General features: G+C 35.4%; 1 protein-coding gene across 1 annotated transcript in view; it reads right to left on the bottom strand.

The window, feature by feature from the left end:
* Nucleotides 1-795: 795 nt before the first annotated feature.
* The window catches only part of ERCC4 (ERCC excision repair 4, endonuclease catalytic subunit), a 16,451-nt gene continuing 5,237 nt past the window's right edge, over nucleotides 796-12,009 (bottom strand). The window contains exons 5-11 of the mRNA XM_064520364.1: nucleotides 10,801-10,981; nucleotides 10,330-10,458; nucleotides 9,630-9,740; nucleotides 6,887-7,478; nucleotides 5,496-5,588; nucleotides 4,677-4,789; nucleotides 796-3,539 (exon numbers count right to left, since the gene is read on the bottom strand). Of these exons, the coding sequence (XP_064376434.1) occupies nucleotides 2,806-3,539; nucleotides 4,677-4,789; nucleotides 5,496-5,588; nucleotides 6,887-7,478; nucleotides 9,630-9,740; nucleotides 10,330-10,458; nucleotides 10,801-10,981 (1,953 nt within the window). The 3' untranslated portion in view covers nucleotides 796-2,805. The remainder of the gene's footprint in view (nucleotides 3,540-4,676; nucleotides 4,790-5,495; nucleotides 5,589-6,886; nucleotides 7,479-9,629; nucleotides 9,741-10,329; nucleotides 10,459-10,800; nucleotides 10,982-12,009) is intronic.

Below are 12,009 nucleotides of genomic sequence, written 5' to 3'. Positions count from 1 at the left end.
CGTCACCACTACTGGGAATAGTATACAGAAAGCTTAAGCATAGGAACTGCAACATAATCTATCCAATGCAAAGTATGTTTGCTAATATAAGCTGCATTGGTACCTAAAATATTTTGTTTTTACTGTTATTCTGGAAGAAACTCAGTGCAGGCAAAGCCTTGGACCAACTAGGAAAGAGCAACTTAACTAGCTTATTTTCAAATAGTGTATAAAACCCATCGGTTTCACGAATTCAGAGAGCTTGAAAAGTGTAGTCTCAGTTTGGATGTAAGAGGTATCTGACAGATACCCAAACTGAAGGCAGTGCCACCTCCCCCTCCTTTTTTTTAAAGCAGGACCTTAAGAGTGACAAGACACTGTGACAATGACAAGAATGTAACAACGACAAGAATATATGCAAAATCTCATTACTTTTGAGGAAAGCAAGCTAAAGAATGCCATAAGGCCAGGGAATGTGACCTAAGTGTCATCAGCATTTACCAAAATATTTTGTTGTGTCTGCATACAGGTTAAAGTCTGGCTCATTGGCTTGGTCATTTCAGCCTTGAGCGGTTCCAGAATATAAGACATCTCCCAGTGTTTCAGACTTTGCACCTACTGCCTCAGGACACACTGCCGCTTGCTCTCATAGGTCACTGAAACTTTACCTAATACAGTAAGATGCCAAATTACAAATAAGCATAATGTCATACAATGTTAACAGCTGTTCTTTTCCCTTAAAATACACAAATTCTGCATGAAAATTACCCTTATAAAATTCCACATATATAAACAAAAAGCAACTTAGTCCAAATATTTAGCACATATTACTTATTTAATTGCATTGTATGACTTTTATCTAGTATACAACATGAAGCTACAACCTTATAATTTCTTTATATACCTTTCATTTTCACCTTACACAAATTTAAGACAAAAACAAACTGACATAACTGACATGCAGCACACCTGAGAAACAGTTCACGTAACATTTTAATGATGCAAATACATGAACACCACATGTTTTGGAAGGCTGTTCAGCTCTCCTTTTCTGAAACACTCTATGGAACATTCATTCAGGACAGCTATGTTCTTTGCCTAAAGAAAAACATACGATTCTTCACTCTCTCACCACTTTACAGGCATTATCGACACAAAGCATTTCTGACCTTACTGCTTTACGTAAGTGAAAGCCTCAGGGAAAGACTTCCTCTTATGTTGAAGGAAATAAATTGTAATATAAAGCAACAAAAACCCTAAGCTCTGGATTATAAATCACACACTAGACATAAAAATGTTCTGATATCAATACAGGCAAATGAGGAACAAGATATATGCCTAATGACAATAATGTTAAAGATTTTGTTATAGATGTATTTAATGCTGATATCTGCAGAAGAATGTTCATTTTGGAAGTCTGTCATAGCAGAGTCTTAGACTCTAAATTAACAAATTTGTAATCCATTTATTCACACTTAAAATGTGCAGAAAACATTAAACCTGAGTGCACAGTAGTTTTCCTGAACTCAAGTGCAGAAAATAAATACTTTCTTCTGTAATGGTGTACACAAAGATCTGTTGTTAGCATTAGAATCTTACCTGCATTCACTTGCACATATATATATTTATACACACACACTTATAATAAAGATTTTGTAAATATATAACATAAATACATTAGCATATAATGACTAGAGACAGGATCAATCCTTTTGGCAAAGGCAGCTTGTTATGTAGTTGTCATATCAAAGTTCAGTGTAGAATACAAACATTTTTAACAACACACACATTCACAAACTATCAAAGAAAGATTCTTTTTTCTCGTTCTATGACCAATAGAATGCCAGAAGTTATCTTCTAGGTGACAACAGTTTTACTGAATTCATTGACAGATGGTCTATCTATAAAGATAGTAAAATGCAAGTGCAATAGGACACAGAAAGGCGGCAAGATTGTAAGAACTTTTCATACTTTTGGAAAAACCTTACTTTATAGAAAACAACTGTCTTATATGAGAGAAAATATGCTCTGATATAAAAAGAATAGTCCCAATGGTATATCTAGATTTTGACTTTCAAGTAAGTGCAGTGAAAGAGGTATCAAAACCGGTATGAAAATATCTTAGAAATATAAATAAGGCACTGTGAGATTAAGATGTATTGCGCTAATGCAGATTCTCTATCTAGTTTAGACCAAAGGAATGCACTTTGCAAAATCTACCAAGACAGAGATGTACTGACTCTGGAGCATCAAAAAAAAAAAAAAAAAAAAAAAACAAAAAAAACAAAAAAACCCAACAACTTCTGCGAGTAAAGTAAACATGCATTTCAAACAGATCCATCACTGTCAATGGAAAATTGGCAGTTTCCAGAAAATAACATGTTAATAAAAACAAGTAAAATATGGCAAAAGCAGAGTGATGTATCACGCAGAAGGTCACGCATTAATCAAATGTTGAACATTTTTAGCTTTAACAAGACATCATATGTCTCTAAAGAAAACACTTCAATCAATTAGTCTTAGCACTTAATCCTAATGGGCTTGATGATGAACTTCATTTAGTTTATTCAGTGTTACTATAGAATTGGTTAAAGTGCTGTAGAAAGAATAAAAATCATATGCATTTCTCCATTAAAAGCAATTTAACTTTTCCCCATGAAACTTGCCTTCAGTAACTGTTAACTCAAATGTTAAAACTGATGGAACAGCATTGTAGTAAGAAATAGCTGGTTACCTCAGAAGGCATTTATTAAAATATTCTATGTACTCTGCCAAAGTATTGTGAAAAAATGCTTTACTATGGCTTATGCTGGACAATCCCATTAGTCATCTTTTGTTTTTCCCTTGAGATATTGCCTCGCTGTAGGTCAGGTGAATAAAGTCAAAGAGTTGCGTGCCATTGATGGCATTACCCAAAATTTGGGAAAGTTTGTCCTTTGACAGCGTTACTAGCTCTGCAATGCTTTTAACATGGTTCATTAAGACATGGCAGTTTTTTGTGTTAACACCCGGCATTTTTAATAGAAAGTCCTGAGGACCAGGGTTATACTTGTCTGACTCAGGAAGAACTTCAGAATCTGCTGTGACAGCCATTGCTGTTTCTGCATCAGGTTGTGGATGGTTTTGTTTCAATTCTTCAAACAGTTCAGCGGTAGCATGAGGAGAGGGACACCACAGGATACGTAACTTAGGGAAATGGAGCGTAAGAAGGGTTAGTTTAGAAGTAACATCATTACTGGAAATCTCTTGATGTAGAGAGCCTCGTGGAATCAAGGAGAAAGATTTGTTAGGATCAAATTCAATCAGGAGAATTGGTCGCTTATAGTAACGGGACATAGAAATGCACTGTGTGTACAGTCTTCCATTATTTAGCGAACCAATAAGATCGCTGATACTTTTCCGCTCTACACAGATATCGGGAGTTAAAATGTAATCTCCAACTTCCAAAGTAACAGGCTCAATGTCAATGCCACGACGATGAATAAGTGATGGAAGCTCACTACGAAATTCCCGCATGTCCACTATTACAGTTTGCTGAGTACTCTTCTGTTCTTGTCCACCTAAATGCAAAATAAACACGGTCAACCTAATACTTACGACCTCTGACTCTGGTCATATAATTTTCTTCTGTGCTGCCAATGCTTCCATAATGGGCAGATTTCATATCTCAAATTATACCTCAAATTCAGCAGTACCATAAACCCAGACTTTGTCTAGAACAGTAAGAAACTAAATAAAGTCAGTTGTCAAAATACACATCATAGTTCATGGAGTACACTCTGCAGTTTAACAGAACTATCACATATACCCACTATCAGCCTTGCATGGCTGACAATGAGCTGACACCATCAAACTGTAATTGAAAAGTATTTAAAAGCATCAAGAAAATGTGTTCAAAGGTTTTCCTTTACAAAACAAGATAATGAAACTGTTCCTTGTAACTTTCAGCTGTTTCCCACAGCAATATGGCTTTTTATTGTAGGAGATGTATTTTAGCCTCTATAGATCTGTGAAAGGACATAGGAAGAGCCTGCAGCATGGAAGTGACAAAAGACATAATAGCAAACATTAGCAAGTACATGGTGAAGGAGAGCAAGATGACAGAAATGCCAGCCAAGAAAAACAGGGGCAGAGCTGTAAAGATGAAGACAGAGTATACTTGTCAGAGGAAAGGAATTAAAAAAAAAAAAAAAAAAAAAAGGTTGGAATTGTAGCAAAAGAAAAATGATGTTTATTGCAAAGAAAGTAGACAAAAACCACAATCCATAGTTGTTTATCCAAACAGTCTATGTCGCAAAAATCAAAAGTCTGCAACATCTACTGGCTTGAGGACAACACTGCATTTGACTCTATCTGGAGACCTAAGTTTTAACATTTTACGTTCTCCCCACCTCACTGCAAGCCATACTAGACAGTCTCATTGCCAGTTGGCTGCCTAGAAACAATTCAAGTGGTACGTGTCTTAATGGTAAAATACCTCATTAACCTATACTTTCTTTTCAAAGAAAGTCATAGTTCATTGTTATTGCACAGAGAGACAACAGAGATGGACTAAGGGACATTGTGTTTCTTTCCATTAGGACTGCAGAATTGATATGCCTTTATCTCCCAGACACTTTGGATAGTATTTAAACATAAAAGGCTATAGGCCTTTTTCACAGCTCAGAGCTGCAGCCCTAACTTCAGGAACTGCTCACCTGCTTTGCGTGTGTCAACAGAAACAGATGCAGGTGTAGCATCTCGTACTAGGTCCAAGTTCGTTTCATCTCTTCCTTCTCTCTCTTCAGGAATCACCATGCTGGCCTTCTCTCTAAGGAACAACAAACAAAGAAACACTAACAACAGGAATTCTGACAAATACTTTAAAACCATTCAGTCATATGTAAAATTACACAGTTTAATACTGATTGCAAACCTGATAAGAAATGCAATTTACTAGATTTTTCAGGTTGTTAGGGCTAGATTCTATATTCTTATTTTCTATTTTTCATACTTTTTAAGACCTTCTCAGGACCTATGAAACTAAGGAACTAATGACTAGTAATAGAAGCATAATTTGGTGAGAAGACATGGTCAACAAAAATACTGACTGAGGCAGTCCAAGAAAAGAGACATTAAAATTCATTGTTTTGTCCCCTAAAAGTAATTAAATCATGAAAGTCTTATAAATAGCTTACGAGCAATGCTATCTGCAAACAAAAATATCTTTTAGTAAAGTTTCTCATATGAAATTGGTAGACAGTTAGAAAAAATACCAGTGGTGCTCGGTAGCCGTTGAAATTTCAGTAAAAACAAACAAACAAACAAACAAACAAACAACCAACAGGTGCTTTGAAATGTATGGTTTTGATTTCTTATTGATTCTTGATTGGACAACTCTTAACATCTGAAAAGCAATTGAATTGGAAGTTTATATGAACTTTTCACACATTAAGAACTTCACTGTTTAAAATGCAAGCATGCAGGACATAGATGAAACAGATGAGTAGTAAAGATAGTAAACATTTTTTGTTTACCGAATGAGTTTCTCAAAGGCCTCCTTTTCCTTTCTCAGAGCTGTAAGATAGCGCTGTTCTTCTGTTGAGCCCCCATATATGAGGAAATAAACCCTGTAAGTTGGGAGGAAGAAAAAACCCCCGCAAAACTTAACATTTATTTCAAAAAAAAATAAATAAATAAAAAATCAGTATTTAAGAGTAGTAGCAGTAAGTGTCCACAAAGTCAAAAAGGAGAGCAAAAACCAGGCATTTCACTGTATCTTTTTCTCTAAAGCTATTTCAAATTCAGCAACTCATATTCTTCTATCCAGTTCCCTCTCTTTCTCAAAAGCAGATATGCTTTCTGAAATTCCGGGATTTTTCTCAAAAGCAGATATGCTTTCTGAAATTCCGGGATTCTACCAGAGTGGAAGACACATTCTTTTACTCAGGTTTAAGTCAGTCCATTCAGAAAAAACAAGAAGTAAGCATCATGGAGAAAGACTGCTTTCTTATTATCATTAAAATCTTCCAGTAGAATGTATCTATGATACATAACAAACTAAAATCTCTAATCATCCTGGGTTAGGAAAAAACATCACCTGAGATTTAGAACAATTTATTTACACAAAGGAATCTTAGGTCCTACACAGAACAAGCTGTCATCTGATGCACAGATGTACACACATAGATGAATTAAGTTTTATGCCACAAATATGGACTCATATGGAACATATGAGAATTAATAATTACCTTCAAGTATTAATTGCCTACAGCTTTTAAGCAAAGACACTTCTTTTTTGTTTTAACCGAGCTATATTTTGACTTACTGATAGGATTTTACTCCAATTACTTTTTTCTTGGGGAACATGAAAATCTCCTAGCCCCTATCTGACTTTCCTGTTCTGAAGTGGGGAGTTGCCATATTGTTTAACTGAATGTGATGCTGGAGATAGTTACAATACATGCTGATTAGCTAATTAAAAGTAAACTGTACAAATAGCACAGTAATTATCCTTCTACAATATACTTTGTGAGGTCTGCCATGTTTGCGCTAGTCTTACTGTGTAAAATTCATACCTGCAGATACTGTTTCAAATGAGAGTATAACAACCTCAAAAATGGATTGCCACTAAAATTATCTAAATAGAGGTCTCGTAGAAGATGGAACAAACACGTCAGTGCTGGTATGTTTCTATTATTAAGGGACTAAATACCTGCTAGAAAATAAAAATTATCTTTTAGTATAAATTATGCAATATGCTTTTGTTCAAAATTAAGAAGAGGACTAAACAGGAATTAAAAAGCATCTAAAGAAAATCATTAGATTCATGTTCTAGGTCAATTACCAAAAGTGCACAAGATTTTTTTTTGCTTTTAAGACTAAAATTAGACCAACGACATTCTCAATTATCACCAACTCAACTTGCCTCAAAGGCTTTCCAGGCCTGCTTGCCTTGTAGATTTCCAGCTGCCGAACAAAAGTTAGTTCTGCATCATATAATACAACATATCTCGGTTCTACTTCATGCAATACCCGAGTGAGTGCATAGGGATCACTGCAACCCTGTAAGGGATGAATAATCGTGAGAGGTGTTTTGAAGATACCATAGTAAGAATCTGAGGGTAAGTTAATATGGAAATCTTCAGAAATGGTCTCTTCAATACTGTTTTCTTGGCTACTGCTTAATTCTTTGCACTCTTCCACCTTCAACTCCTTTCTGTTTTCCCCCTCAGTTTTCCCTATCATTTGGGTTAAAGTCCGGTCTTGCTGATTCTTGTGTTTATTTTCTTTTGAAGAAGCCTTGAGCTTGGCTTTTTTGGCTTGAGTTCCTGTGTCTGGTCTGGCACTTTCTTTGGACTTGACATCTTTTCTATCCTTAATCCACACTTCTCCGGCCTTCTCGTCCTTTCCAAAGGTTTTGTTATACAGTCTCATTAAAAAAGCTTCTGCTCCAACAGTAATATATTCCTTGAGTTGCGCGCAAGCTCGGTCATCACTGGCACAAATAAGTACTTGTCCTGCAGTCAAGAAACAATATTATGTTTATAATCTGTTACAGTGTACTTTCTTTCTTATCCAGATACAAGAAGTCTCTTGAACAAATTCGATCCTAGAAGTGTGCTGACCAAATGCCTTTACGCTTGGTAGTTGCAGTTGCTCTGGACTTTTGGGGACAGTCAAATTGTATGATGTTTTGTACCACACAAGTTTAGAGAAGGTTGATGCAAGTTCTTCATTCCTTAACTTTACACCATCTAAATCAATAATGTTTTCTTTTTGACCATTTGAAACAAGGCAGACATAGCATGTATTGAAACAAACATTTGGATGTTTTTTTAAATCATGGAATAAGACAAAAGTTAGAGCCTGTTCTAATTTTCAGCCTGTCAGCTGCGTTAAGGAGTCTAAAAGTACTTCAAGAGAATGTGTGTTTCACAACATTATTGACATTTGTGGGCCTTGAATAACAATTCTCCACAAGCTGACTCAGATAAACTCCTACAACACTAGGTGAGAGAGCCAGTTCTTATCCACAGTCAGAACACTGTGGGTGGGAGAAAAGAACACTTTTTTACCCTTACTATTTCCCAAAATAAAAATTGGTGAAATGTAAGCGGATGAAAAGTCCTAAAATAAGAAAGGTAGCGGAGCACTTAGAAACGCACTTGCCTTTTACTCTGTATCCAAGAAACTGCACTTCCTGAAGAAGTAGTGCAATTTTTCAGGTGTATGTGAGCAATGTATGAAACGGAAGGGGTATAAGATAGAACATCCACTTTTTAACATCCTGACTTTGAGAAGTAAGTGAATGATTACTGTTGTTTTGGCCCCCGGCAATCTTCCCTAGTCAATGGAAAGCAGCAATGCTTGCCTGAACAGTTGAGGAATGACTGAGTGACTTACAGAGCTAAACAGCTCCTAAAGCCATGAAGCACTTCTATTTCTACATCACTTGCTCTAGAAGGCTGGAAGGTGTACAAATTGCTACACTGTTAGAACAAAGACCACAGCAGAAGAGATCTCTTGATTCCTACTGGGATAAACTGAACAGATAATTGTCTCCGTCTATCCTGCTTCATCTATCAGGGGAATGGCAGAAGTAAATGTATCAACCTGGAAGTGGGTGCAGTTCACAGTTTCGCATAGTAACTTGAACAGAAACAGCTACTACTAAATCCAACAGAGCCCATGTGTCAAATTCTTAAAAAGTAAATTATGATACCTAATAAAATCATCTTGCATAATGGATAAAAGAAGAAGACTGACTAATGTTCTGTGAAGGTGTAGATTGTTTGGGGTTTGGATTTTTCTGTTTTTGTAGAACATCAACTAAATTTTCATGTTAGTTTCATCGCTTTGGGGACTGCAGCATCAGTACAATATTGAATTGTAAGTTAAAATAATTTTCTATAATAATACAGGCTCATTCCTAAACACAGTAATACATAATAACTTTCAACATTTCTCTTTCAGAATGAGAAGGGGGGGAAACATTCTCACCTCATTAGCCTGCCTGGGGGAAACTTTCTTGGCTATAGGTATAAAAAAAATTGTGTAGGTACACCTGTACTCAAGAGATTTCAATAAATTTTGGGAATCATATGAAATGTACATCTTAACTTAAAAAGTCTATAGATGAGCTTGGTACTGGAACTTTTGTTCTTGAGTCTCATACAATTAAGTCACTCAGAGATAGTAACTATATACCCAACTTACAGTACATTTCTCTCTCTGTCCCATCCATGACACTGTTTAGAGATATTCACATAAGCACTTTAGCAGAAGAGGCAGTTATCAGACTATTCGGTTGGGAGAAATAAAAGGAGAAAATGGAGACAAGACTGCAAGGCCAAAGCAACGTGGAACAGGGTGGCAGAGAAGAAATCAACCAGGTTCCATCAAATGGACACACTAGCACAAACCATTGGTGACAATCTTCAGTTCTGAATTGCAGTATTCTTTTAAGGAAAGCTACATTTTAAAGTGTAAAAATTTGTTATGGTTTTAAAAGCAGTTAATTTTGCATAAAGTTCTTGTCTTAAATCCACCAATTACTATATTTAAAACTAGCTCTTTAATACGACTGTAGTAAAGAGGCTCCTTTTCTCAAAAGTCAGGTATGAAACTAGCTATACTGTGAAAACTTGCATCATTTGGTATTCTCTCACCTGGACCACCAAGATCTTCACTGTTCTTATTCGCATTTTCAATTTCTTTCAATACTTCCCGTAAAGCTTCCCATTTTGGGTTACTTTCTAGAACCAATTCCCTTTTCAGTTCTGAAATAAAGCAAGATTGAATATAGCAGCATTTATAGCCAAAACACTCTTCATAACTTTAAATCAGTGGTTAGATGTTAATAACATCATGATTGTTGGCAAATACGATGCTCAAGAGCCTACATTTGCAACTTGTGCTGATGGAGTGGGAGAACCCTTTTTTAGAAATACTTATAAAGGGGGATGAACGCTTTAGTGAAGCAAAAAGTTAAAATAGTTACTCATTCTCATTCTTCAATTCTGAAACTCTTAAATAAAATATTTTGTTTATAAAAGTGACAGTCTCCTTCGTTTTCACAAGAAACGAAAAAGATCAAACTAAACATCTATGTAATTCAAGAACAACCCCAAAAAAGCTCTCCCAAAGATCCACTGTGCAAGCTGACAAAAACCTTTAACTACTTTGTGACTATCTTAACTTTTTTATTATAGGCTTTTGAACTAAGATTACGTCTCAAAATATCCCAGCTAGCAGACTGGGGTCTTGATCTGTATGAGATCGTGTAGGGAACCACGACACAGGTAATCATACGCAGAGTATTCAAAATCATGCGACTCTTTCAAACTTAAAATTAGGAATGATCAGTACCATTTTCCTTCTTTACATCATTGTTTTCAGAAACTTTGCTTTTTTTATTCAGTCTGTCATCTGCAATGCGATAAACTCTGGCTCGAGCATTTACAAACATTGAAGTACTAGAATCAAGAAACAGCCAACCTAAAGAGGCAAAGAAAATATTAGTAGTTTGACATTTGCAATATACATGTTTCAACCCCTTCCAATAAAAGCCCCAAATCTCTCATTTGAAATATCTGTGCTACCTGCTTGCTATGTAATTACTAGTTTAATAAAAGACAGAAATGTGATGCGAATCTCACACTGTTAAGTAACAGCAGTTAAGTGGGAAGATGAGAGCATTATCTGTCAATAAAAACCCACGTCCTTATGGCTGGTTATATAAAACCTAATTAGATACCTTCATATGCTTGGGAGTGTTAATTAAAAATATCAACATTTCACTTTTTCATGCACTAACTGGTACAGTTATTCAATGTTTACCTGAATTCTCACCAAAGGCTTTTTCGCTTGCTTTCAGTGACTCCAAAAGATTAAGGAAGGTGACACAATCATACTGAGTTAGATATTGCAGCAAAGTACGTAGTACCTTCAAATCCTGGACTAAAGATTTGGTCTTAGCTCCAAGCTGATGCCAAAGAGGATCTAAATAGTGACGTATTGTCTAGAAATATAAGTTGTAAAGTTCAGGATGACAAATACGTACTACAGTAATCAAGAAAGGAATGCATTTTTTTTTTTCTTTACAGGAGATACCACACTGGTTTCCCAACCAGTATCAAAAATACCTAAGTAAAGATGTGATGGTGAGATACTTATTTTGATAAGTAATCAATTTTTGCAAAGTTAATATAACATAGATGCTTTTGTGTAAAACAACTCAACAGTTAGCAGATATCTGCATCTTTTATGGTTTCACTACATATTTTCCTTTCTCTTTAATAATAAAATACTGGTAAAATAAATATCAGTAAAGTACAAAATCTTATTTTACTGATACTGGTCTGCACCTTTAGTATTTAGTATCCTTTATTTATGGAAGAAAGAAAACATTATAATGTCACCTCATTCTCAAAATATGATGACTACCCTGCAGACATGCAACCTACAGAGCCTGGAAAAAAACCCTGCAAACATGTGAAGTATAGAATTCCTCACATGAAGATTAAATCAGAGGTAAAAAGTAATTGTGTTTCACAATGATGGTTGATGTTTATGATTTTACCCTACAAAAAGTACATGTATGCAAAATGTTGCAGACCTGCCAATAACATGCACACAATTAATGACATGCGTAACGGTTACAAGGCTATAGCATGCAAGTGTATATTACAGATTATATGCAGTTCTTCTCCTAATAAAGATACAAGTAGAAAAATTAAGAGGAAAAAAGGAAAAACACTGTACACCTATCTCTAAAAGTATTCTGAGCTGAAATCACAGCCATCTTTATCATTAAAATAATAATACAACAAAGTAAAGCATGGTGACCACAAACTTTAATTTGTGGTTTGTAATTAGAAATTAAATACAATACACTGTGTAGCTGGGCTATTGTTAAAGTTTTTAAAATTACACCAGCATCAATAATTATTTGTATTATCATAGCACTGAGAAGCACCAACCACAAATCAGATATCCTAACTGCAGCGATTTTGCAAACGAAGGAAAAGCATTAATGAGCCAAAAATC

This window comes from Dromaius novaehollandiae, chromosome 14, assembly GCF_036370855.1.
Source record: "Dromaius novaehollandiae isolate bDroNov1 chromosome 14, bDroNov1.hap1, whole genome shotgun sequence".
Lineage (NCBI taxonomy): Eukaryota > Metazoa > Chordata > Aves > Casuariiformes > Dromaiidae > Dromaius > Dromaius novaehollandiae.
The sequence above is the reverse complement of the archived record's forward strand: the minus strand, read 5'-3'. Positions and strand labels throughout refer to the sequence as shown.